At 35.3% G+C, this 26,354-nt stretch overlaps 5 protein-coding genes and 1 long non-coding RNA gene across 9 annotated transcripts; 1 reads left to right on the forward strand and 5 right to left on the reverse strand.

Annotated features, from left to right (window-relative positions):
* Window positions 1-498: 498 nt before the first annotated feature.
* On the reverse strand, window positions 499-1,506 carry LOC145033520 (GEM-like protein 7). The gene is made up of 3 exons (XM_078982115.1): window positions 1,227-1,506; window positions 858-1,132; window positions 499-752 (listed from the first exon to the last, which is right to left on the reverse strand). The coding sequence occupies exons 1-3, from the start codon at window positions 1,393-1,395 to the stop codon at window positions 561-563; spliced, it is 636 nt and encodes a 211-aa protein (XP_078838241.1). The 5' UTR covers window positions 1,396-1,506; the 3' UTR covers window positions 499-560.
* Window positions 1,507-4,887: 3,381 nt separating this feature from the next.
* On the reverse strand, window positions 4,888-5,391 carry LOC145035335 (uncharacterized). Its single transcript, XM_078983891.1, has one exon. The coding sequence runs from the start codon at window positions 5,389-5,391 to the stop codon at window positions 4,888-4,890; it is 504 nt and encodes a 167-aa protein (XP_078840017.1).
* A 69-nt stretch (window positions 5,392-5,460) lies between these two features.
* On the reverse strand, window positions 5,461-6,808 carry LOC145035336 (uncharacterized). Its single transcript, XM_078983892.1, has 3 exons — window positions 6,363-6,808; window positions 6,161-6,267; window positions 5,461-6,113 (listed from the first exon to the last, which is right to left on the reverse strand). The coding sequence occupies exons 1-3, from the start codon at window positions 6,806-6,808 to the stop codon at window positions 5,461-5,463; spliced, it is 1,206 nt and encodes a 401-aa protein (XP_078840018.1).
* A 494-nt stretch (window positions 6,809-7,302) lies between these two features.
* Window positions 7,303-8,769, reverse strand: LOC145035337 (uncharacterized). The gene has a single exon (XM_078983893.1). It carries the CDS (start codon window positions 8,767-8,769, stop codon window positions 7,303-7,305), a length of 1,467 nt encoding a protein of 488 aa, XP_078840019.1.
* An 11,871-nt stretch (window positions 8,770-20,640) lies between these two features.
* Window positions 20,641-22,977, reverse strand: LOC145035097 (uncharacterized). 3 transcript variants are annotated; one of them, XR_013678307.1, is made up of 5 exons: window positions 22,596-22,977; window positions 21,985-22,230; window positions 21,791-21,902; window positions 21,633-21,707; window positions 20,641-20,845 (listed from the first exon to the last, which is right to left on the reverse strand). It is a non-coding gene; the product is annotated as an uncharacterized LOC145035097 (long non-coding RNA). The 3 variants fall into 3 exon arrangements; XR_013678308.1 differs by having other exon boundaries at window positions 21,985-22,080; window positions 22,596-22,976; XR_013678306.1 differs by having other exon boundaries at window positions 21,985-22,975.
* Window positions 22,978-23,190: 213 nt separating this feature from the next.
* On the forward strand, window positions 23,191-26,354 carry LOC145035098 (WD repeat-containing protein 26 homolog). Of its 2 annotated transcripts, none has more exons than XM_078983688.1 (6): window positions 23,191-23,341; window positions 23,831-23,946; window positions 24,053-24,949; window positions 25,037-25,138; window positions 25,219-25,848; window positions 25,958-26,354. In XM_078983688.1, the coding sequence occupies exons 3-6, from the start codon at window positions 24,149-24,151 to the stop codon at window positions 26,198-26,200; spliced, it is 1,776 nt and encodes a 591-aa protein (XP_078839814.1). In that variant the 5' UTR covers window positions 23,191-23,341; window positions 23,831-23,946; window positions 24,053-24,148; the 3' UTR covers window positions 26,201-26,354. The 2 variants fall into 2 exon arrangements, with proteins under 2 accessions (XP_078839814.1, XP_078839815.1); XM_078983689.1 differs by lacking the exon at window positions 23,191-23,341 and adding an exon at window positions 23,476-23,643.

The following is a 26,354-nucleotide window of genomic DNA, read 5'->3' on the forward strand; positions in this document are numbered from 1 at the left end:
CTATAAAAATAAGTGTAATTTATTATTATTATTATTATTATTATTATTATTATTATTATTATTATTATTATTATTATTATTATTTTGGATTAACCATCGAAATAATATATTTTTTTTTTCTGATTTACCCAAATTTTAGTATTTATTTCTCCAAAATCTACCCTAAAAGGTTTCCAGTTATCATATTTTTTTATTCAACACCCAAACACCTTTTTTTAACCACAAAATGGTTTCCAAAATTCCAGTCAACGGAATTGGGAGGCAAAAGTTTCCGACGACTTATCGTCAAAATGTTTTAGAAAAGCTTTAACGGTGCTCTGATGCCGGTATAGACTGTTAGTTGTCTTGAAATTAAAGTTATTTTCTTTTGTAGTGACAACCAGTTAGTGGTCTTTAACCTTAAAGTTAGGGAAGACGAGACATTGAAACCCTATATCAACATATATACATATTTTTTCTCATAATTAAGAGAATTAAAGTGGTTGTGCAACGAAAGCGTGGAAACAATCAAATAAACTATGACTAAAGGACTATTTGCCTTCGAAATATACATGGAATCATCAACTTAATTTGCATAAGCAATCGTGACTAGTTGCATGATGAAGGTATCTTAATATTTTCTTATAATTAATCAAACCCATAAACCAGAAGTTGAAATCATCAATCGTTACTATCTCCGCGCAGTTGTTCCATGTTCTCTTCATGTTCACGCTCTCTTCAACTCCTTTAATTTTTCCTAGTGGGATAGAAACCTACAAAGAACAATTTAAAGGTCATGAAATAATTCAAAATCTGAGAATTGCATGCATGAGACTAGAGGAAATTAAGTACTTCCGATCGAATTCCCTCCTACATACCTTATATTGGAACTTTACGAGTTCGCCTGTCCTAGAAACCGTTATGATGGGCCTATCACTGCAAAAAGCAACCCTTTCTGTAGACACAAACAGCACACCTGCAATGGCACCTGCTGTAGTGTACAAACAGCATTGAGAAGCCTGCAACAGTTTCTCTTCTTCTTTGATGCTGAAGCGCTTCCTAAATAGTTTGCGTTGGCTCCCAAATCGGAAGATTTTGGCACCATGATTCAACTTGTCTTTCATGATTTCAATTAGTTTGGGTCCTAAACTAACTGCATACAAGAAAATAATGATATTTAATGATTCATAGATAGAGAGAACTTGATCAGTTGTTTATTATTACAAGTTTAGAGAAATAAACTTTACCATAATCTTTAATCCAGACTGCAAAACTGTCTTTTCTCTCTATGCCATTGATCTTAGAAGAAGTAGTAGAAAGAGGGCAATGGGGTTGATAAGGTTCAGTTGATAGTAGTCCCTTTGTTGATGATCTAATTGGAATTCCCATAACATGTTGTAAGAATCTCGGATCCATATTTTGATGGATTGCTTTGGTTGCCTTTCTGGTCTGGAAGAACTTATATATTCAGAAATAGTTATATCTGAATTAGCTAATTAATGCTAAGTTGTTTGGTAATGTGTTTTGAATAATTCATGGTGATATTTATAGGCATATAAAGATGGCAAGAAGTAACATATTTTTTAGTTGGGTGAGTGTCATCTATGTCTCATCGTTACTGCAGGTGATTAGAAGTGAGCAAATTAAAAGAATAGAATAAAGTAAGATTGGGTGAATTCTATGATTGAATTGACTTGTGTGCTCAACTGAGAATAGAAAAGTTGGTGGTTTCGCTTTTGTTGGTTGGGGAAGGGGAGGCTGATTTTCCTTCAATTCGTGATGTCGACACTTTCCAAGTCATCTCTATATATTAATTAGTTGGTTGTAAATTCATGTTGATGTAAAGCAGATTGTAGTCTTCCTGCCGACAAGTCACATGGAAATTATATAGCTAACCAGGCTAAGGAACCTGAAATGGAAATGCTAATTAAGAGTAGTACTACTCATGTCTTTATCTTTGATATATCAAAATGATCTGTAAAGTGGTGGCAGAGAAGCTTTGTTATCTTTTAATTTCCATTGTGGTTGTATTCATCAGATCTTGGAACACGTTTTCCACTGTTTGCAGAATCACAAATAGCCCAACCCATGTCACTATCAAAAGATATTAGATATGATGCCATATATATATATATATATATATATATATATATATATATATATATATATATATATATATATATATATATATATATATATATATATATACTGCTGTCAGTGTCGATGAAGTATCACTTTTATATGTTATACAATTCCTTTTGACCTAGATATTTATTTTCTGTTTAAAATATTAACATTAACTCAAATTGATATTTACCTTTCCATCATTTTTGGGATTGAACAAAAGAGTCAGTCTTTTAGTTTGTATAGTTGGACTATTGGATGGAAACCACCATTACTACCTTGACACACAAAAGAAATATAATTCGTTATGAGTTGCTCAACACACCAGCCATGCAAGCCCCTAAGGCTACTCGGTGTGGGTGCGGTTTGGAACCGTGTTGCTGCCATGTGGAACGCAAACACCGCCCCAGGGCACGGTTTCGTGCGGCCATAGAAGACCGCGTCCTCTGATTGGTTGCTGCAATTTCCTTTTGACCATTGAAAGATTCGTGTAATTTTTTTTAACCATTACTCCATATATATATCCTTAGGTACCCAAACTCACCATACTACATCGTTTTGTATCATATATATATATATATATATATATATATATATATATATATATATATATATATATATATATATATATATATTGTAATTGTCTAATGTTCTTATAATTCAACTTCTAACTTAATTTCATTCAAATTTTTTTTTATAAATTTCACATTTATTTTCCTCTTACATAATTTTCATTTTCAACTGTAATATATATAGCCTAATTGATGTTCGTCAAAAAGATGTGATGTAAGAGGAAGATAATAATGAAATTTTGAAAATCTTTAAAGTAAATCAAGTTAAGGATTGAAGTTGAAGAACATTATAATAAATATATAAAACAAAACGATGTATTATAGTGAGTTTGGGTACCTAAGCTTATATACCTTAAGGGTATATTCACTTTTCTCTCTCTCTCTCTCTCTCTATATATATATATATATATATATATATATATATATATATATATATATATATATGTTACCATTTTAACATTTACACCACCTTCACTCCACCTTTAAACAAATATATACACAATCTTTTCATCCATTTTTTTTTTGAAAAAATGTCTTCTACCAAAAGGCTTAGTAAAGAAAAAACACCAATCATAAACACCAACACCCCAATACTTTCATTTGATCAATCGATTTTCTCACCTCCGTTTTACCACTACGGCGGAATGCTTCCATATTTTCCACAACGACCAACGCAACCACTACCACAAACACCACCACTACCACAACCTGACCCAGATTTTAATTCATTTGATTTTTTGTCTCAACCCGAGTTTGTTCAACAAACACAAACACAACCAGAAACGGTCGTTTCTGATTCTGAACCAGAATTCCTTACAGAAAATCAGCCCACTCGAGCATCAACTAAAAGAAAAGAGAAGACGGAGGCTGGATGTTGGGAACCTTTGGAAGCATTAGTGTTGGCACAATCTTGGATCGATATTTCAGAAGATGCTAGTGTTAGAAAAGACCAAAAGCATGATCGCTTTTGGATTCACGTTTTACACAGGTTCTACAAAGGAAAGAATCGTGGAGAATACCGTACAAAACATCAAGTGTACTCCAAATGGGGGAAGATGAACAAAGAATTCATGTTGTTTAATGACTTGTGGAACAACATGAAACGTCAATGGAAACGTGAAGAAAGTGACGACATTTCTGGTGGTATTTGCGGGTATATCACATTCAGGATCCAATAGAATTTTAATTGACTGTGGTGAGGTAGCTCTTGACAATGCTACATATAGTTGCCCATGCGTGAAAACAGATTGTGGTAAATATAACCCAACTTTCTTTAGAGGTTGTCCCTGGCTTTTGTTAATGGTCATTGCGTAACATACTTTGACTGGAAATTGTTTTCGGGTGAAAATGAAAGGCAAATCGGAAGTGTTGTGTACAAATTTGATTCTTGGAATATACACCCGCTTTCCTACAGAAGTTCCTGTTATAATAAAGGCCTCAATAACGGATGGTAATAATTGGGAGACAATTAGGCCCCGTTTGATATGCGTCTGACCGAGTCAAGTCAGACGTTTTTGGCTGACTCGGTCAGCAAAATGTGTTTGATTATCCAACTTTGGCCATCTGACTCGGTAAGAAGTGTCTGAGAAAGGAGTTGGGAGGAGGCTGACTGAGAAAGAAAGTAAGACTTTACAATAATACCCTTGGCCTTGGATAAAAACAAGTGAAACAAGAGGTTACAAGAATTGAACTCGGGTCCCCCTTATAAATATAATGATGTTTACCAGCAAGCTAAAGGGTTTTTTGTGTTTTAATCTCTAAAATAATATATTTAATGTCTATTATGCTGGAAGTTTTTGTATACATTATTATTATTATTATTATTATTATTATTATTATTGTTATTATTATTATTGTTATTATTATTATTATTATTATTATTATTGTTATTATTATTATTATTGTTATTATTATTATTATTATTATTATTATTATTATTATTATTATAAAGAGCATCAGGGTAAAATGGTCATTTTGCATCAGTCAGTACATTCACTCAGATGTACAATCAAACAGCACAGTTTCTTACTCACTCAGAACTTATTACTCAGACAGACCTTTCTCAATCAGCAATTTCTCAGTCAGCAACTATCAAACGACCCCTTAGTCTTGTCCCGTTACATAAACCTTCTTTTTGGTTGATGTTCCTTAATAGCATGATGGGAGTATTAAAATTCTAATTTATTAAGATATTCTTGTGGATATAACGTGTCTAATTCGATTGTGTCTTGTGTATGCGAGATGAACTGTTATACACAATTTGATGACCTGTATTCTTCAGTGAGATGAAAGCATTCACCTTATATGCAGTTTCATTTTTCGGACAAATAATGGCTCTATCTGATAAATTTTCAGGTGATGGGTTTGCCAATATTTCACTTCCATATACAAAATCTATAAGTGATTGAAGTCCTTTCGTTGTGTCAATGATAAATTTGGGAGGTATATCTATAACTTTTGTGTTTTCTGGATCGGTTGCATCTGGAACACCAATATTTCCATTTCCAATATCAAGGAGCCAAGAAGCAAATTCAGATAACGAATAAGAAGGAATAGTTGTATTATCTGCATTAGATAGACGCATATTGTAGTGTAACTTGTAAACGGTAAAATGAGGCCATAAATATGCGTTTGGTAAAGTTAGGGCCATTATTTGTGAATTTGTGCTTTTTGGTTGAACGGGAAGTGTTTGATGGAAATCACTGCCTAACAGCATTGACATTCCACCAAAATGACATTTGTTATTTTCGAGTACATCTTTCAACGATCGATCCAAAGATTCAAATCATCGCCGATCACTCATTGGAGCTTCATCCCATATAATCATTGAAGTCTTTTTCAACAGCTCCGCAAGTTGGGTATTCTTTTTAATATTGCAACATGATCTATCAGTAAGTTCTGTTGGGATTATGAATCTAGAATGTGTAGTGCGTCCTGATGGTAGTAGTAGGGATGCGATACCTGAGGCTGCGACAGCTAGCACTATTTTTCCTATAGATCTGAAGTATGACAGTATGGTAGTCCATAGATATGTTTTCCCGGTGCCACCGTGTCCATATACAAACAAAAGTAGTTGTTTTTGGTTTTGTTCAGCATTTACAATATCCTCATATATTCTAAGTTGGTCTAGATTTAGCTGTAAAACCATAGATGCATGCTGAGAAGCTAGTGATTGTTTGTCATAGTTTGTTTCTTCAAGGAGGAGTCGATTTCTAAGTACAACAAGGAGTGACGGTGAAGGCAGAGGTAAGCCAAAATCTGCAAGGGATCTAGATGGTGTAGATGCAAGTAACAATTTCTGAATTTCCATAAGTATTTGTTGTTCTACAATGTCATCGTGTAAATTTAACTCGGGAGTAGGTGACTCTAAAGTTAATTCACGATGAATGTCATCCCCCATTTTGGATTTTGCAGATTCCCATAAGAGAAATGGACTACCTACATCACAAAATAGAACAAATGGCAAAAAAGAGACCGCAGTTCACTTGCGGTAGCCCAAGAAGATGCCTCAGTAAAAGCTGCTAACCATTCCCAATCATCACCGGTTAAACCCATAGCCTCACAAGCCGCACGAAAAGTAGAGTGTGTAATTCTGTGTACAGTACGAATATCATCATATTATATGCACCCTTTCTGGTGACATAATAGAATCCTAAGGTAAAACAACTCTCCAACTGTTGGGTGCACATATGCGAGTCTCCCAATTGATGTACTATTTGCTTTAAATCTGTGGCTCCATCTTTTAGCTGAGGCATTCCAACGGAATTTGGTAGGATAACTAAATATGTTAAATTGACCCCTCGAATATCTATGTGGTTGTTGTACATCCATTCTGTTAATGTTGTTACAGCAAAAGTAGGATTGTTGACCACCAAGCTTAGTTGTGTATTCCCATTAAAAATAGTTGTCTGCATACCATCCAAATGAACAGCTAAAACTTGCATAGCTGGATCACGTTCATGAATTGGAAAGTTTAAAATTTTGGAAGAAGCAATGTCAACAGTGTTAATTTCATTGACAAAAGACAAATTGCTGGAAGAAGCAATGTCAACAGTCAATTCAGATCGTTGTAGGACAAACCGGACACGATCAACACCCTTTGAAACATACTTGAATAGATACTTTATCATCATATTCCAGCCACAATGTTCAACGTTTATATGTGCATCAAAACGGGTGTATAATCACTTATTATAGGGTACCACGTATCCATTATCAACTTTTATGCCATTTTGGAGTACATGACATACCCCAGCACGTCACCTATAATGAACATATCCGTTATCATCAAATGTTGTAGAAGAAGTGAAGGCTTTTGGAAAACGCTTACTACACTCATTATCTCGCATACATGGAGCACCCATATTTAACAGACCACAAGGACCATGTAACATGCAGGTGGTTACTGTCCGATATAATGCAACCTCGGTTGTAAAGACCGGGCAATTTTGCTGTAATATATTTGTCAACATCTGTGGGTTCATATATTTTAAACAGAGATGCAACCCAAAGAAGCAAATGACAATGGGGAAGACCCCGCTTCTGAAATTCTATAGTGTAAAGATCTGGAAACAAATAGTAATAATTTGGAAATATATATTAAACAATGACATTATTCAAGAGCAAATTATATAAAAATGCCAGTAAAGATGAACAACTTACGCGCATCAACATCACCGAAAGTTTTGTCTTCCTTGAGGAAGTCAACTAAAGCATCAACTTTAATTCGGAAAACTCGAGCAATAATGTCAGGTCTATCTTGAATATTACCTTGACCAATAGTACTTGTATATCGCCTATATTCAGGCCACTTTACATTACAGGTAAAAGTAACGAAGTATTGCGGTTTACCATGAACCCTACATATTGCCAACGCATCCTGATAATGCTTATACATGTATCTAGGTCCTCCTACGAATGATGCGGGGAGAAACACACGCCTTCCTATGACCTGTGTATCAGTATCACCTCTAGACAAAGCATCATAAATGCCAGTAACATACTCAGAACAAAGTTGTTGCTGATGATGTTCAATGTAATCCAGCCTTGACTGTTCAATACATGTATAAGCATCAACTAAATACTGCTGAAATAGGCGCCGACCACGTAATAAAAGCGAGTAAACACCTAAACGATCATGAATCTGATAGCTGTAGAACATATTATTTTTCAGGTTCTTATCCCGACCAGAAGATTGATCGTGTATCTGTAATTGCGGAGACCAACCTGCTTCATCGTACAGAAATAATAGGGGATACATCAAAGGCATGTAACTTGGATGTAATTTACTTATACGTTGAGGTAAACCTATCTTTGAGTATATGACAACATCATAGGAGGCGCCACCAACATCATCTCCACAAACGATGCAACCCAAAGTACCGGCAGCCGGGGGACCATATCTCTTATCAGGAACAGTGTTAAATAGACGAACAGCATACGAATCCAAACTCATAGACGGCGAAATTTCTTTTGCTGTCTTAAAAGTACGCACATATTCGTTGTTTGCAGTTAACATGTCACTCAGACAAGCGACAATATCTGCAGATAAAACCACATTGTTGTCTTCACGAAAAGCACAAATTCGATTAACAACTTCATTCTCAGTATCACACATATATAACTGTAAAAAACGTGGGGGGCCACCATCTTGTGGACAAAGAGACCCAATCCAATGGGAAATCTGACCAGATACCTTGAAAACGTATGGAGCATGACTTTTATTAATTTCTTCATCCACCTTTGCACCAAAAGACGTCATAGAAAACATGGAATTATATGCTCTGACATTGCGCATAAAACTATCATCTTCAAAAAACCGAGACAACACATTTGGCGGAGTAATAGGATTTGGAAGAACAACATCACCCGATCGACAACAATGAGTATAACGTGGGTGATTAACTCGAGAATATCGAAGAACTCTTTCAGTAAACCAAAATAAAGCACCACAGAATTCGCATACACAGGAGCAATCACCACAATCATAATAAACAGGTAGTACATCAACATCAATGGGAAATGAAATCCTCCTTGAGTGACCTGATGTCGACGCCACAGAGGTAGAACTTCTTTTCCGTTTGTTAGAAGACATTAACGTAAAAGGCAATACTCATGTAGAAGGAGACAGAAGAAACAGTGATACAAAGAAAAAAAAAACTATATTACGGAAACAACAATAAGTAGAATAATTCAAATCGTGCAGAACAAAATTTATTGTATACAAAAACAGGGAAAAACACCCAAAAGGAAAAGGGTAAAAACATACCTTAGTCAATGCTAAATGCCTTCACTCTTTTATTGAATAATCCAGGAAGATGATTCAATCCTTAGTTATGAAGCTGATTTGCAATCAAAATTCTATTGGATTATTATTGTTATTGTTATTGTTATTGTTATTGTTATTGTTATTGTTATTGTTATTGTTATTATTATATAAAAGATCAGATCCTACTTCTTGACAATATATGCAAGCTAAAAAAAGATATTCAATTAATTTTAAAATCTCACCACCAAAAATCTCAAACAACAAAATTAGGTCTTTGCATGAAGCCCTTAATATAAAGTGTTATTCAGTAACATGCAAAGGGTTGAAATTTGAAAATCAGTGAAAATCTCATCACTTGTGATTCCATTAACTTTCCATTTTGTAAATGATTTGTAATATTTTGATTTTATATAGATCGAAGTTTCAATCAAAACTCTTCATAAATTCTATTATGAGTAACATCAAAATTCTCTCTTAGGGATTTGACTATTTTCTCATGATTTTGACCAAATAAAGTTTGACCAGTCAAACCAAACCATTTCAAAAATTCTTTCAGGTAAGGCCTGGGTCTGGTCGGCATAAGACTCGGTTGTGGTTCCCATTCTACCCTTCAATTGAACGACCAATCTTCTTAGTTTGCTTATGGTGGTGGGGTCCAACATAAGAACAATTTGTTGTGGGTGTTATTAGTGAGGAGTTGTATGTGCATCTTAAATGGTGGTATGTGGAGAGGATTATACAGTGCTACATGTCGAATTGTTGCTTTTGCCTTTTTTGATTACTTATTGGGTCCTCAACCTTACATGTTGTGATATTAGTGTTTATTATAATGCAATTAGTGAAGGATGGAATTGTTAATTCCAATGAAGTGGACCATTCTATTTATTCTCTGATTCCATTATACAATTGCAAAAGGTTGGAATTGTAGTTCAGTAAAACCCATAATTTGTTTTTGCTGTTTAGGTTTGTAATTGTTGTTTACTTTAATATGAAATTAAACCTTTTCATCGGCTGGTATTACGAAGTTGTAATTGCTAATTGTTCATATACACTGGAAGACTTTGATATCTTATGCGAGTCATTGAAGAAGAAATTCTGATTATTCCTTTTACAGGTTGAGGAAAACAGCGGGAGATGAAGATCAAAAAGATGTTTAATATTTAGGAAAAAGAAGATGAAGATAAAAAAATGCATGAACAGGGAGATGAAGTTGAAAAGGATGCGTAATATCCAGAAGAAAGAAGATGAATATAAAAAAAAATGCATATAATCTATTTGGAAAATCACACTGAACAATCTTATTTTTCTATTCAAACAATGCATTCAAGGATCCATTAGAAGGAAATGAAGATTATAAAAAGCAATATAAATCTGAGATGGAATGACCAAAAACAGTAGATATAGGAACATCCTTACCGGTTGTACTTAGACATAGAGTCTGTAAACGCAATCTTCAACGAAGGGGTTACAGATAGCAAGACGAAGAGAATCAAGGATACGATGAGAACGTAGGGTTTACAGATAGCAAGAGAATGAGAATCAATGATACGATGAGAATCAATGATAGCAAGAGAATGAGAATCAATGGTCGTAATTTTTTTGGGGAAGAAACCGGAATTTGGTTGGTTACAGGAGAAGGGAATCAATGAGTGGGTCGGATTCAGTCGGTAGTCGGATTCGAAAGCATTGATGGGTGGTTCTTTCTGGATTGCTGATCGTAATTTTTTGGGGAAGAAACCGGAATTTGGTTGGTTACAGTAGAATGGAATCAATGGGTGGGTCGGATTCAGTAGGTAGTCGGATTCAATGGATGGATCTGATTCAGTTGGTAGTCGGATTCAAAAGCATTGATGGGTGGTTCGGATTTAATATATTTAGATAGCAGAGGCCACAAGCCACGGCTTTTAATATAGTATATAATACATATCAGTTAAGTACTCTAAATTCTCTATCCATGTCAATGATTTTCACTCCTCATTGCATCTTCATGTCGCTCGAGCCTAAAATCGATAATTTCAAAAAGATAAAAAAATAATATTAAAGTGAACAAAAGAAATTACTTTTTTAGGAATGTGATTCAAAAATTAAGCATTAGCATTAATAAAATCTTCACTTAGCCAATAAGAAACTTCTTTATTTAGGAATTTGATTAAAGGGTGTCCTATACAAAAACACATTTATTTTAGCCACTGTTTGGCACATACTACAGGCATAATACACAACATAATGCATAAACATTTATTCATAATTTTATTTTTTAGCTTCAAAAAAAAATTATCCATATAAAACTGCAAGTATTGCATTCGAGCCTATTTGGCATTGTACATTGGAAAAACATATATATTTATGGGAATGTACTTTCAACTCTTTTTTAATTGGAAACATTTTAAATTTTTTTACCCAAATACAATAGTGGAAATTTCTCTCTAATTTAATGACATTAATATAGTTGATATATTTTTCATAGTGTAGTACTGTAACTTGAAAAATGAAAGGGAGATGCTATTTTTTGATGACATTGATATAATGGATATAATTGACGACATTGTTATAAAATTACCAACATACACATACTTAAGTATTGTTTTATATAATAAATCAACCTCTATAAGCAAATTTTCTGTCAAACTGTTCAATAAATGTATGAACAATATACTTTACTTTTTTGTTTTTCACAAAATAGAAATAAATTATTTGCCTAACCTATGCCAACCATATTTTAATACAAATTGAGAGCAGTCTTATTGATTCACAAAGGATAGAGAACAATTGTCATGCACATTTCTAGACTGTGAACATTTGAAAGTCTGTAAGCCAATCCTGCAAAAGAGGTCTGCAAATAAAAAATAAATTAAGAAAAAATGGAACATAAATAGAGAATAACAGTTAGAAATCCTCTTTTCACCATTTTCATAGGTAGACTTGGTTCTGGATATTAAACTTGTTAAGGAACAATAGAAAGTATAGGCGAGTTGTTTCTAATTCCAAACATATATCAAAAGTAGTTACAAAAAAAAGAGAAAGGGTTTTAGTTTTGCTGGAATTGAGTTTAAAGAATTCATGAGGGTAAAGGTCAACCAATAAAATCGTAGTATTTCTGATTGACTTCATGGACATCTCCATTCAATTTTGGAAAGAAATCACATTAAGGATCTGTTTGTGATTTTGTCAAAAAAAAAAAAAAGGATATCAACATTCTCCTTAATCGTTGTTGACAGAATCACTTGTTTCTATACATGGTTTCTTTAAATCAAAATCATAAAAAACAATATTCTTGAAGTTCTTGGATATAGAAATGCTACCTTTCTAACTTCACCCTTCTGGATACTGATTTTACTCAGAGAGATCAATCCAATAAGAAGCACAACAATCTAAATAAGTCATACCTTTATGTAAAACCAATTAATGGATAATCTACAACTCACAAAAATGAGGAGGACCATACAGTAAAGGGTAAATCAACATTCACGGTTAAATTTGCACCCCCCCCCCCCCCCAACTTTCACTCTACAAAGTAGATGTAGACATAATTAATATCATATGCATACTTACATAAATCGAAGATATTACAAAGTTTAATCCAATCACCATTACCTTGAAAGGGGTTTAGGGTTCATGAATCTTTACGATGTGAAATTTTAGGGTTGATGTGAGAAAAACGATTTCGGAAATGAAATAGTAGATATAAGAAAAAAGATTGATTGCAAATGTATTAGAAATTCAAATAAGTACCTGATTAATTTCCTGATTTGTTCGGATAACAATCAGTTGCATTGTGGATTCCTAAAAATCAGGAACAAAATTGAAGTGAAGAGAGGAAGGAATGAGCGGGAATTAAAGGAAAGGGTTTAGCAGAAGGTGTCATGTGTCAATGTGTCAAGGTAGATGCATAGAAAAAAGTCATGTGGCATCTATAGGAGTCTTTTATTAGGATTAGATTATATATTACGTTTGTATTTTTATTTAGTTACACTAATTTTTAATTCGTATTATTAATTTTATTTTAATTGATGTTTTAAATTTAATTTTAATTATTTTATAATTTCATTGTTTACTTGTTTTTTAACCATTTTTTCCAAAACTAGTTGGAAACCCGCAGCAAATACCTAAAAGTCGATAGTTGAAAGTTATACTTTTTTTATATATGATTATTTGGCCAGAGTAGTTTTGATGTTTCGAAAACTTGTAAATTTACTTAATAACAAAAAGGGCAACAAATATGATGAAAATATTGTTAGTAATGATTAAAAGATTTGTTATTTCAATATTGTAAGCGTCTTTGATAGCGCCTTGCATACTCCCAAACTTATACCCACCTAACCTTCACTCGTACACATATCTACTACAACCTCAGCCACACTTATCATTAATTACATGTACACCCACCCTAAACAATGTACCCATATCTTCCTAGGCACATCCACCAAAACCTATACTCGTTTTAATGAGGGAATCCACAAGTTGACCGTTGAATGAGACGGGGATGAGGAATCCCCTAATAAAAAAATAGAGATGGGTTAGGTCATACCCACCGCTACATACAAACCCACGCCACCACCCTAAATCACCCGACCCTAGCAAAAACTACTACATCCTCCCACACCCCCTTATACCTATACTCACCCTCAATCTTAATCACCACATCCACCCACTACTACACACCCACCCATACCTAATGACACCTACCTCTTATGTTTACTTATTCACATATGATTTATATAGATTTGCAGGGGTGAGTGGGCGCTGGTAGGTGGGGGGGGGTAGTTATTTGGGGTGGCAATGGGTGATAGATGATGGTGGGTGTTAGTGATGAGTAGTAGGTGATATATGTGGTGGTGGGTGGAGAGGGTGGTAGAGGTGGGTGATGAGTGCAAGGTGGTGGTGTGGTGGGTGGTATAGGTAGTGGTGGTTAGTGATGGGTGATGGGTGGTGGTTGGTGGTTGGTGGTAAGTGATGGTGGTGAGTGGTGGGTAGGTGGTGGCTGGTAGATGGTGGTTGTTGGTGGATGTGGTGTGTGGTGTGTATTCGGTTGTGGTTATGGTATGTGTGGGTAGTAGTTAGTAGTAGGTAATATTGGTGGGAGGTAGTGGGTAGTGTGTGGTTGGTAATGGGTGGTGGTGGTGTTTGGTAGTGGATGGAAGGCATGGTGGGTTGTGATGGTATGGGTGAATAGCGGGTGGTAGGTGGTAGTTGTGGGTGGGTAGTATGTTGTGGTGGTGGTAGAGGGTGGTATTGGGTGGTAGGTAGTGGTGGTGAGTGGTGGATGGTAGGGGGTGGTGGGTAATGGGTGGTTGGTGGGCCGTCAGTAGTAGTGGTGGTGGGAGGTGGTTGTGGTGGGTGGTAAGTGGTGGTGAAGCGTGGTTGAGGTGGTCGGTAATGGTGGTAGTGGGTGTTAATGGAGGTAATGGGTGATGGTTGGATGTATGGTGGTGGGTGGTAGTGGTGATGGATGATTGGTGGTGGTAATGGGTGGTGGGTGGTAAATGATGGTGGTAGGTGATGTTGATTGGGTGGTGAGTTGTGTTGGTTGTTGAGTTTTTTTAATTGTTTTTAATTATTTTTTGGTTTTGTATAAACAATCCTATTAGTCTTAGTCGTACCACCAAATCTCTCATTAGTCTTAGGGGATGTTTGATAAGGGTCTATTGGGATGAACATATGATCCGTTGTACCGGATCGGACTAGAAAAAAATTAGGATCGGACTCGGACCGGACCTTACCGAATTTTCTCATAAGTGGGCGAATTTTAGGGTTTTGTTTTATACAATAACTAGGAATAAGGTTTATAACACGGACATACCAGAAAACCAAAGATTAGTACATTATTTAAGCGATATTCATTCAACGAGTTTACACAAAAAAAACCTTATCGATTCAAGTGGCTCTTCCATAGTCGACGTACACTATTGAAAGAGTGTTGACCAAGTCTTATTCTGGAAAAATGTTGTTTTGTGCCTCTGACTCGGACCAAAAGCTCTGACTTGGGATAGAATTGAAAGAGTGCTAACCGAGTCTTATTGTGTATGTTTCCTTTTTTCCTTTGCCTTCTTCATCGAAGCCACATCTTCAATCGCCTTTAATTCGTTCTCCATTTTTTTCATCCATCGAACCTCCCTCCTCCGACCTCCATACATCGTTGATCCTCCATCCTTCGACCTTCATGTGTGAGAGCGTCAATCATGGCGAACGTTCTTGACATAGATTTCTTCAATCAACAATCTTTTCCTTCAAATTAGGTGCAACATGTTTCATCATTCTTCCCTTCTCTTCCCCTCTTTTTACCATTCTATTAAACGTCATGTATGTTATGCATTTAGCATTCTAATTCATTCTCCAATTTTCTTGTCGTTAGATGAAGATGTCTGATCAAAAATGTTGATGGAATCCGAGATTTACATAGTTATATGATAATTTGGTAAAAACCAATTTGATACATGATAACTTAGTGCCAAAGTTAGGGTTTAAGGAGGAAACTCTAATCCCTTTGCTTGGTGAGTAAGCAGTCTATTCCCCCTGTAACATCCCAATTTTCGAGTCCAAAATTTTCATTGTCATTTCTTATTCTATTTAATTGAGTTATAAACTTCCATAAAAAAAACATAACGAAGACATATCATTTCATAAAGCTAATATCCCATGTCTGAAACCAAATCATAAATGTATCAATGTCAGAGTACAATCCCAAGAATTTCATAATGCGGAAACCCAACGTTTGTGTGTATGATGTGCAACTACCGCGTCAGCTCCTTCCCCTTCGCATAAGAGGTACCTGAAACAAAACTAAAAACTATAAGCACGAAGCTTAGTGAGTTCCCCCAACGTATCACATACCATATAATCTTTAACACCGAAAATTTTCAAAACTAAAAATTTCATTTAAATTCGCTTTGGTCTTAAAACACTTTTTGTAAAAATCTCATTTTTGTTTAAGTTACAAAAACATAACTCCATAATCAAATAAATAGTAATCCAAGATCCTCTTAAAACATAACTCTTTCTCTGGTGTGTATAATCGAGCCGGTGCCGTCCTGTGATCCTGAGAAAACCTGAAACACAAAGCACAAAACACTGTAAGGACGAAGCTTAGTGAGTTCCCCAAAATACCACACATAACACATACTAGCCTCATGAGGCTATAACTATGTGGGCCCTTGGGCCCTAACTCTATCGACCCTGTGGTCCTAGCTTGTGAACATTCCAGTTCTAACTTTGATATACTCTGATATACACATGGCATAAATCACATATAAATAATGCAGTGCAACACATCACATAAATAGCATACAATAACTTTGTCACATAACTCTAATTACCACTCAAGGTAAAGTATAGTGAGAAGACTCACCTCAAACGAAGTCGGATGAACTCTCGTGCTCAACGTCCCGACCTGGCCTCCTCCTATTATTCAATAACATCCCTGATCAATACTCTCTCATTGTCTCAGCTCTAAAGATTGGGTAGAAGACTATTCTACCCTTCCCTGAACTCTCTAAAGTCAGTCTTGACCAAAACCCTAAAGTCAATGAAAGTCAACGGTCAAACTTTGACCCGACTCGTCGAGTGCACATGGGTGAGTCAGCGAGTCCACACGTGTCCACTGAATCCTCCTTTTAGCCTCGCTTGACACTTTGAGCCAACCCCTAGCTCGACGAGTTACTCCTGGTATGAATCGCGGGGCAACCCTGACTCGATTCGTCGAGTCTCTCCATGGACTCGGCGAGTTTCCTCCATGACTATGCTCATTTGACCTTTTGAGGCCAGATTCGCTTTACCAACTAGTAGATCTAACCTTCTAGCACTCAAAAGTCACGTAAAGGTTTAAAATTTACATTCAGGCAACCCACAATTAGCCATAGATGGAGAAATAACCCTTAAAATGATCACCTAAGCTCCAAACTCATAAAAGGCTACATAAAGCTGGGGAATAAGGACTCTCTGGACCTCTCAAGGTCCATATTTAAAGACATACACACAAAGGGGACATCACATACTCTAGATCTCTTACCAAAAGAAGATAAGAAACCCTAGATTCATGAAATCTATCACACAAACGAAGATGAACATGAATCCTTACCTCTTACAGCAGCTCTGAATGAAATAATGGAATATTTGAGTCCCACAAAACAGCCTAACACGAAATCCATCCTTCCCCTTGCTATAACACACCAAAATGTGATGAATTTTCCCTCCTCTTTCACCACAAGCTCTCTCTCTCTGTTCTCTAGGGTTCCTCAGGGTGTAGTGGCTGCAAATGAAGGCCATAAGCTATGCCCGGTGAATCCTACCAATGGTCCACCAGTTGGGGGCTGTAGCCCCTCTTTCAACGTATCTGGTAGTTGCCGGAAATAGTTCTCATAGAGTATATCAGAGCAACTACCATTGTCGATATATATTCGATGGACTTTCGTGTAACGAATGAATCCAGATATAAGGAGTGGGTCTCATGGATCCCAATTCGATGTTCTGGGATCGCTGCTCGAGAAACTGATGTTGAGTAGGTTTCTCGAGATTTCCTCAATCTTGTATTCCGCCTAGTGGGGTGTGTTCCTCTTACGGGAGTTAGAGATAGTGAGTACCTCAGTGCCATCATATGGATTTGTCTGCAACAGATTAGGATGTGATATCGCCATCTAAGGCGGTGAGACATCCGACGACAGTTTCTGGAAACTGCTCTGGAGTATTGGCTCTGATATTCCTATCGTAATCGGCGGGATCAGTACCATTAGCACCTAGAGTGGTTCCTATGTTCTACGCTAGCGGTGGCTGTTGCTGAACATCACCAGTATTCTAAACAGATATTCTACTATCATCCTAGATACTGTTGGGCTTAAATCCCCCGTTTGCAGAGAACCAACATCGTCTATTGGCTGTATCACTCTGAGGATACGACCGAATGGTGCCAAATTTTCTGACATGTTCCACAAGGGGTTTGGATGTTGAATGATGGATCTGTCCTAGAGGCTTTCCTAAGAGCACAAACACAAAAGAATCGTTAAAGGACGTCCGAGTCTTCTCCCGGGACGTCGCTCTGACGATCAAGTTAGATTTATGGGAAATGTAATTTTAGGGTAATATTCGTGAGAGAGAAGATGGATCCCTTCCTTGAGGTGGAAAAGATCCTTTTATACCTGTTTCTAATGGATCATGGGGACCTCGTCCAATGAGGGTGAGACATGGCCTCCTCTGACTAGGAGGATCATGCCCACGTTAACTAACCTCCTGGTGACGTCAGTTCTGGGCGTCACCTAAGCCTCTTGTCACATCCTAATTGGTCGTAAGTGAATGAGAGGATCACGAAGAATATTCTTTCCTTGTGAAGGAAAGTGAACTATCTCCCTGATCTTGGCTTTCTTAGTCTAAGACCGGGTCTTGGCCAAGGTTTTGGCGCAGTAGCATCTCTGTTACGTTTTTCGTTACATTTAAGGTGGCCGTTTATGGTAACGTTAACAGAATAACTAATCTATCACAAAAAGCACAAAACCTTTGATGCATTGCTTTGTTAAGCTTTAAAATTTATTATCCTAAAAAAGAAAACACATCACTGAATTGAGATGGAGATTTAGTGAGAGAAAAAGAGATATGCGTACCATATCTAAAGACAAAACTTATCAAGCTAAGTTTGATGAGTTTTTGACTATAGATAAAGAGAATGAGCTGAATAGTCTTCTATCTCCTAATCAAAAGGATAGTTTCGGGTTTTCATGTAGGGTTCTCTTTTAAAGGAAGTTGACTCCAAGTGATGTGGGTAAGCTTAATATATTGGTTATACCTATGAAGTATGTTGTTCGATATTTTCCTCACGTACTTGATAATGAGTCAGAAGTTGTTTAACAAGTACAGACGCCCCAATAAACTTTCCATGGATGAAAAAACCCCCTAAGAGGCTCTCACCAACATAAACTTTTTCTATAAACATGACCAAGCAGGACAAGTGTAACGAAATCAAATATTTAAACTGATAAAAAAATGTACCTCTTTGAGGCATTTAATCGAACACCATATATGCATTCCAACATCAACAAGGTTTTGAACATTAGAATAACATGAAAATTCGACCAAAGTAGGGAAAAAGATAAGAGTCACACATAAATTGTGCACATAAACAATAATCAGATGATTTGCAAAAGAATTCATCAGTAAATCAAAAAGATTTGCTAACCTAATGTAGATGGTGGCGTATTTAACTGTGATGATGCCAATTATTCGAACATGATGTTGCAAACAAAATCTTTTAAGAAAATGTGATAATAGATGAATAATATTATACTTATACATAATTTAAAAAATGAAATCGGAAAGGATATCAATCTTTGATTTGAAAATCTACATATTAGTTGTGAATGGATTTCAAATGTGAAACGTACCTTCATATTACGTGATCACAAAAAGAAATGACAAAATCTTTCAAGAAAATATGATAACAAATGAATGATATTATAATTATACATAATTTAAAAAAAAAAACGAAATTGGAAAGGATATCTATATTTAATTTGGAATTTTACATATAAGTTGTGAATGAATTTCAAATATGAAATCTACCTCCATATTACATGATTTAAAAAAAATAATAACATAAATTTTTGTTTGGTAATTGGAAGTTTTTATTGGAATTAAATACATTCTATTTCAAAAAGTTATTAATTGGAAGATATTAAATAATAACATAAAATTTTGTTTGACAATTGGAAGCTTTTATTGGAATTAAATACATTCCATTTCAAATTGGCTATTAACTGGAAGATATTAAATATTATTGGAATTAAATGCAGTGAATGGTGATGTCAACAAAATATCTAAATGTGGAAAAGATAGAGATGAAATGTAATCAAGGTTCCTTCACATTACTTGATTTAAAAAATGAATGACAAAATTTTTTTCAAGAAAATGTGATAATAGATGAATTGTATTATACTTATACGTAATTTACAAAAAAAACAAAATTGGAAATAATATCAATCTTTAATTTGGAATTCTACATATTAACTGTGAATGAATTTTAAATATGAAATGTACATCCATATTAAGTGATTTAAAAAAAAGGACATAAAATTTTGTTTCACAATTGGATTTTTTTATTGGAATTAAATACATTTCATTTCAATAGATTTAAGTTAATTGATTGGAAGATATTAAAGATTTTTGTTTTTTTTTTTTTATAATATAATATTATATTTAAAAAATGAATGACAAGAAATTTTGTTTTAAAATTGAGATGTTTTTACAGGATTTAAATACATTCTATTTCAAAAAAGATAATTGATTGGAAGATATATTAAAGATAATTGAAATTAAATGCACCGTGAAAAAAATAAAGATAAAATGCAATAAGAGTCTGATTGTTTAAGGTGTTGCAGTAAGTTTCTGTTTTAATATTGCGGGGCTTGCGGGGTATTCCATTGTAAAACATGATGTTGATTAAGATTGTTAGTCACTGTGACTTTGTAGGACAGTTTGGTAAAAAAAAAGGACGTTTTATTTGCTTCTTCAAGGTCAGTGGCGGACACCAAAGTTGTTTTAACTGTACACCCAAATCCTGCATCTGGTTCCTATACCTAAATCCTGCATCATTCAGAAAACACTCGTAAACCTTGCATCAGGTTCCTACACACAACATCCACATCAGAATTGAATCCACTCGTCTTCCAGTTGTCATTCAAAAACACTCCTAAACACACATAAACACAACGACAAATATGGAGAAACAAAAAAAAATTGAACATAAATTTATAACTATTTTGTTGGTACATTTGATTTAACATTATTTAACAATTTGTATTGTTTTAACTACTAAAAGTTACTTGAAAGACATTAAATTGCCAGTTACATTGAGCCGTAACACTCATTCTAGCAGTTGCGTTTCCGTGGTATGTATTCTTTAATGATATGATGTCATGGCAGCCTGCGTACAATCACGTGATCATCAGTTGTATGCTGTAAATTATAAGTCTTTTCAGATTAGAACACCCACAAACAATCTAATTTTTGAAGTGCCGACATAAATTGTGCAATATTGTGGTATGTGAGTCCAATGAATGCATTAAATGCAAACACGATAAAATCATCATGGAAAAATCTTTCAAAAGAAGCTATAATTACATCACCTCAGTTCATTTACTTGTACATTATACTTTTTATGATATCATAAGACAAATGGACCAAAAACAGAAAACCTTACTATGTAATTGTGTATACATCTTTTTCCATTTGCTTAAACAAATAAAGACCTCACAGACCAAATCAATAGATTCAAGTTCAGAAAGTAGTATAAAAGAAAAGCAGTCTGAAATTAAAAATTGTTTACAAATGTAAGTGTAGCAAATATAAATTAAGAAATGAAGACATCACAGTAACTAAGCTAAATTATTCTTCACTTCAATGTACATCTATATTGGCTATTTTTGTGATGTTTTTATACAATTTTGAAAGTTAGTTTATCACAAGAGATTCCAGTAGCAGGATTTATAAGCTTGACTTTGGGAAGCTTGGCTTGGGGTGAAGCTGATAGAATAGGGGCAAAATGGGCATTTATGGATTAAATGTTTTTTTTCTTTTTTAACTTTAAGTTTAACATTGAGTTTCTTAAATTGTAATAATACATTTGAAGTTGGACAGTGTGAACAAAAACAATGACAACTTATGTAAAATGACCATTTTACCCTTTTGTGTATGGAAGTTCAGAGCCATACCTCTATATTTATCCCTGTTTCTCATGATCTCTTGAACGATATATTTGCTCTTACTATATCATCACATAATTGCTTCTGTATTATCAATTTTGGTTGATTTTAAAAGATAAAATAGTAGTAGCACTATATCTAATGAAATTTGGAATAAAAGGATTCACCTTGTAAAATGATTCCAATGAAAAATTCGGATTAGCACCTCAAGTTACAGTGATGTAAGAGAAATTGATAGAAAATTTGTGCAGTAAATATGCCAAATCCACTGTCTAAATACTGGGATTTAAAAATAATAATAAACAATCACACAGTAAATTGGAAAATTAAAAAAGAATCAGAGTTTTTAAAAGGAAAATACCTATTTGTATTGCCACATGCCTGAAGATCTTCGATATCATAATTCATAATGATTGATGTGAAGAGTTAATCTTAGTACACCTGGTTTGGGTTCAACCTGTTGTAGAAGATGGAAAGATTAAGCAGATTATACAACAAAAAACGATCATATATACATAACTTCATGTATAATAGTAAACATCTCATTCTTATCTCTAAATCCTGTTGGATTTTCAAGTAGCTCACGAAATGGAACACAAAATAGAGCCTGAATTGAATATATAGAGCAACTATAAGAAGATACAAGATTAATAAAACATAGAAACAGGAGCAACAGATTGATTAGAAGCGAGAGGCAAGAGGAGGGATGAGGTTGTTCACTGAGGATGAAAGGTAGAAAAGCTTGCAGTCGATATATCTGAAGCGGGACTATTCGGATGCAGAAGAAGGCTGCAGCGGTGCTAGAGGAGTCGATGGCGCGGTGGTGGCAGATGTGAGTGTGCGGCGTTGGGGCATGCACGCTCCGACGGTGCGCGACGTTTAAGAAGACCGACATTGGGAGATGTCGAGGAGGTGAGAAGCAAGAGGAGGGAGGAGGTTGTTCGGTAAGGATGAAAAGGTAGAAAAGCTTACAATCGAGATATTTGAAGCGGTGGTTAAAGGGGCGGCTCCAAGCGTTAATCGAATCGAGACAACGAACACTTTGGTGGGTAGGGTTCTTTAGTTTTAACGCAGAAAGAACTGAAAGGGGAAACGACGGGCAACTGAACTAAAAATCCAACATATTAGCAATTTCCAAAATCGAACAGCCAGTATCAGGTCTAACAACCAAAGGAATTGAGAGAACCCACCGGGAAAGCTGGTGGCAAGAACTGAAGTTGGTGGTTCTACTGGGGGGACGAAGGACGAAGAAAAGAGGAACAATGGGAGAGAGAGAGAGAATTGAAAGTGATGATGGATAGTTTGGAAGAGCATGTGGTGACACAAATAGATTTTTGGAGCGGAGGGTGGACACGTATACAGAAAGACTCACAAACCAAATACACAAAAGAAATAGATTATTAAAAAACAAATTAAAAAAAGAAATATAGACTGATTAAAAAAAATTGGTGAGATAAGATTAGAGAACTTTTCACCCTTCAAAATTAGTCTATATAATAATAATAATATAATAATAATAATAATATAATAATAATAATAATAAATATTGGTCTTTGTTGATCCTCCCCACAATGCCCCAACCTCCCTTGGCTAATTACCAAAAAGTTCACCCCACCCCTCAATACCTTCCAAGATCAAATCATTTCAGTGGTATTCTTCACCATCTTTGACAGTCCACAACAGCAGCGAACACAAGGGTTTTCTTCTTCCACCGTCAGGTATCGGTCCTCCTTATCCCTCTTTACTCTATCTCTTTCTTTCGGTATCTGTTTCCCCCTCTCTCTCTCTCTCTCTCTCTCTCTCTATCTCTCTCTCTCTCTCTCTCTCGCTTTTTTCTTTATCTCTTCTTCTCTGTCTTTTTCTAATGCACCTAACTTATGATTGTAACCCTAGATCCGCCATCTATTTCCCTGGGTGTTAGACTTCGCGTAGAATCTTTTAATTGATTTATATATATTTCTTTTCCGATGAAAGTTTGTCGTTTTTATTGGGTTGGACTGATACATCAAGTTGAATTACAGTAAGTTCGGATATAATTTCATATAAACATGATATTAAGCGCAGTATGTCCATGTGTGGGCTTTTCGATCAACCAAGAATTGGATTATTGTTCTTATCTTGAACTTGGAACTTATATGGAACTTTGAGTATCAGTTCTATTTAATCAACTTACAATCTATCTAAATAGGCTGTTCATACTCTTTCAGCTTCTCAAACTGGTTCCTGAGGGCTCCAATAAACCCAACATTGCATCACTTGGAGAGGCAGAATCCGCTTATGATTTATGAGAGTTGTATTGATGATCTAAAATTGCAATACGCAGGTATCCTGCCATATATACCTTATGATTTGCTTGAAATGATGATTATATTCTAATGTCAGAGTTCAAAAACATCATTCTTTGAATTATTCTAACTTTCTTTATTCAGGGGGTTATTTGTGATTCACTAGAGGTACTTGACAAATCTCTGTCCATCATCCTTTGATTTCCTCTTGTGATTATATATGGGCTGAATGATCATTTCATGGGAGGTATAGAGGATGATGAACCACCCTCAAAACGTGTGAAAGCTTCTTCTAAAGAACAAAGAGGTCTTTCAAACGGAAAGTTTCTAGAAAAACCTGCAAATCACTCATTTGCTGCTTCAATGGCTCGCCCCCTAGCCCTAACTTCCCAAGGGGATGATGAAGTAATTGGCACAAAAGGAGTTAAAAAAGTGGAATTTGTTAGAATTATAGCTGAGGCATTATATTCTCTTGGGTACAGTAAAACCGGTGCATGTCTTGAAGAGGAGTCTGGAATACCTTTTCACTCATCTACTGTCACTGTCTTCATCCAACAGATTCTTGATGGAAATTGGGATGGAAGTTTATCTTCTTTACACAAAATTGGTATAGTGGAGGAATCTATAATTAAGTCAGCATCCTTTATGATATTACAACAGAAGTTCTTTGAACTTTTGGATCATGGAAAGTTGATGGAAGCTTTGAAAACACTGAGAACTGAGATATCACCTCTTGAAATTAACAGTAATAGAGTCCGTGAGCTTTCTTCATTCATTCTGTCACCTACTTATAGGATCATTGATGGAGTTTCTGGTCAAGGAATGGTCAAATTGAAGCCTAGGTCACAACTACTTGAAGATTTGCAAAAATTGTTTCCTCCAACAGTGATGATACCTGATAGAAGGTTGTTACAGCTAGTAGAACAAGCTCTTGATTTACAACGGGAAGCTTGTTTGTTTCATAATTCTTCAGTTGGAGAAACATCATTGTTCACTGATCATCATTGTGGAAGAGATCAGATTCCTTCACAAACAGTTCAGGTCAGGGCTTCTATTTATCCTGTTTCTTCAGTTTGTGATTAGTTTTCAAGTTATGAGCATTGATTTGTTTCAGTTATGGTGTTATAGATTTTACAAGATCACAACGATGAAGTCTGGTACTTACAGTTTTCTCAAAATGGGAAATATTTAGCATCCTCATCAAGCGATAATTCAGCAATTATTTGGGAGGTAACACTGCTCCCTCTTCTATCAACATTCAATCACTTTCACCCTTAATATATCAACTTCCATCTTTTGATTTCATTAAGGTTGATCTGGATGGAAAACTCTCACTAAAACATAGATTAATCGGTCACCAAAAGTCTGTCTCTTGCGTTTCATGGAGCCCGAATGATGATCAAATCCTGACATGTGGTTTAGAAGAAGTTGTGAGGCGTTGGGATGTTTCATCTGGTGAATGCCTTCAGGTTTATGAAAAGGGCCTCATTGGTTTAATCTCCTGTAATTGGTCTCCAGATGGGAAGTGTGTGTTCTCAGGGTTAACTGATAAAAGCATAATAATGTGGGGTTTGGATGGAAAAGAGATAGAATCTTTAAAAGGCCAAAAAACCATTAGAATCTCTGATATACAATTAACAAGTGATGGAAAGCTGATTGTTACAATTTGCAAGGAAACCATGATTCTTTTAATTGATAGAGAGTCAAGAAGTGAAAGATGCATTGAGGAGGATCAGATGATAGTTTCATTCACACTATCAAAAGACAATAAGTATCTTCTTGTTAGTCTCGTGAATGAAGAGTTACATCTTTGGAACATCCAGGGGCATATTCGTCTTGTTGCAAAGTATAAGGGGCACAGACGTTCTCGGTTTATTGTTAGGGCTTGCTTTGGTGGACTCGACCAGTCATTCATTGCTAGCGGGAGTGAAGATTCTCAGGTATGTATATACATACATATATATATAAACTTATAGATATAGATTGATTTATAAAGATGTTGAGAAATTAAGTAATGTATGATTTAAAAAAAAAAAAAAATGGATGTAGGTTTATATATGGCACAGGGGATCAGGGGAGTTGATTGAGACATTGGAAGGGCATTCAGGGGCAGTTAACTGCATCAGTTGGAATCCTGCAAATCCACATATGTTGGCATCAGCAAGTGATGATCGATCAATACGTATATGGGGGTTGAAACAGTTACATGTGAAACAGAAAGGTAAAGGGAAATTGGTATCTGGAAATGAAAATGGAAATGGTGTTCACTATTGCAATGGAGCAACAACTTGAATAACTTGTTTTTCGTGTAAATACATGGACTTGTCACTTGACTTGCTTACTCACCAAACACGACCAATGGATATTTGTAATTTAATTTGAATCTGAAATGCATGTTTACTTACGTCTATCATCTTAATAAATGTTCTCTACTGCTTTATGTGTA

Source organism: Lactuca saligna, chromosome 3, assembly GCF_052625555.1.
Source record: "Lactuca saligna cultivar CGN05327 chromosome 3, ASM5262555v1, whole genome shotgun sequence".
Lineage (NCBI taxonomy): Eukaryota > Viridiplantae > Streptophyta > Magnoliopsida > Asterales > Asteraceae > Lactuca > Lactuca saligna.

Coding starts and splice junctions, on each gene's coding strand:
- LOC145035337 (XM_078983893.1), bottom strand. CDS start 8,769: ATGTCTTCTAACAAACGGAAAAGAAGTTCTACCTCTGTGGCGTCGACA.
- LOC145035098 (XM_078983688.1), top strand. CDS start 24,149: ATGGGAGGTATAGAGGATGATGAACCACCCTCAAAACGTGTGAAAGCT. Junction 25,139..25,218: donor ATTCAGCAATTATTTGGGAG/GTAACACTGCTC, acceptor GATTTCATTAAG/GTTGATCTGGATGGAAAACT. Junction 25,849..25,957: donor GCGGGAGTGAAGATTCTCAG/GTATGTATATAC, acceptor AAATGGATGTAG/GTTTATATATGGCACAGGGG.
- LOC145033520 (XM_078982115.1), bottom strand. CDS start 1,395: ATGGATCCGAGATTCTTACAACATGTTATGGGAATTCCAATTAGATCA. Junction 1,133..1,226: donor AGTCTGGATTAAAGATTATG/GTAAAGTTTATT, acceptor TCTTGTATGCAG/TTAGTTTAGGACCCAAACTA. Junction 753..857: donor TCGTAAAGTTCCAATATAAG/GTATGTAGGAGG, acceptor TGTTCTTTGTAG/GTTTCTATCCCACTAGGAAA.
- LOC145035335 (XM_078983891.1), bottom strand. CDS start 5,391: ATGCTGTTAGGCAGTGATTTCCATCAAACACTTCCCGTTCAACCAAAA.
- LOC145035336 (XM_078983892.1), bottom strand. CDS start 6,808: ATGATGATAAAGTATCTATTCAAGTATGTTTCAAAGGGTGTTGATCGT. Junction 6,268..6,362: donor CAATTGGGAGACTCGCATAT/GTGCACCCAACA, acceptor TACTGTACACAG/AATTACACACTCTACTTTTC. Junction 6,114..6,160: donor ATCTTCTTGGGCTACCGCAA/GTGAACTGCGGT, acceptor TTTGTGATGTAG/GTAGTCCATTTCTCTTATGG.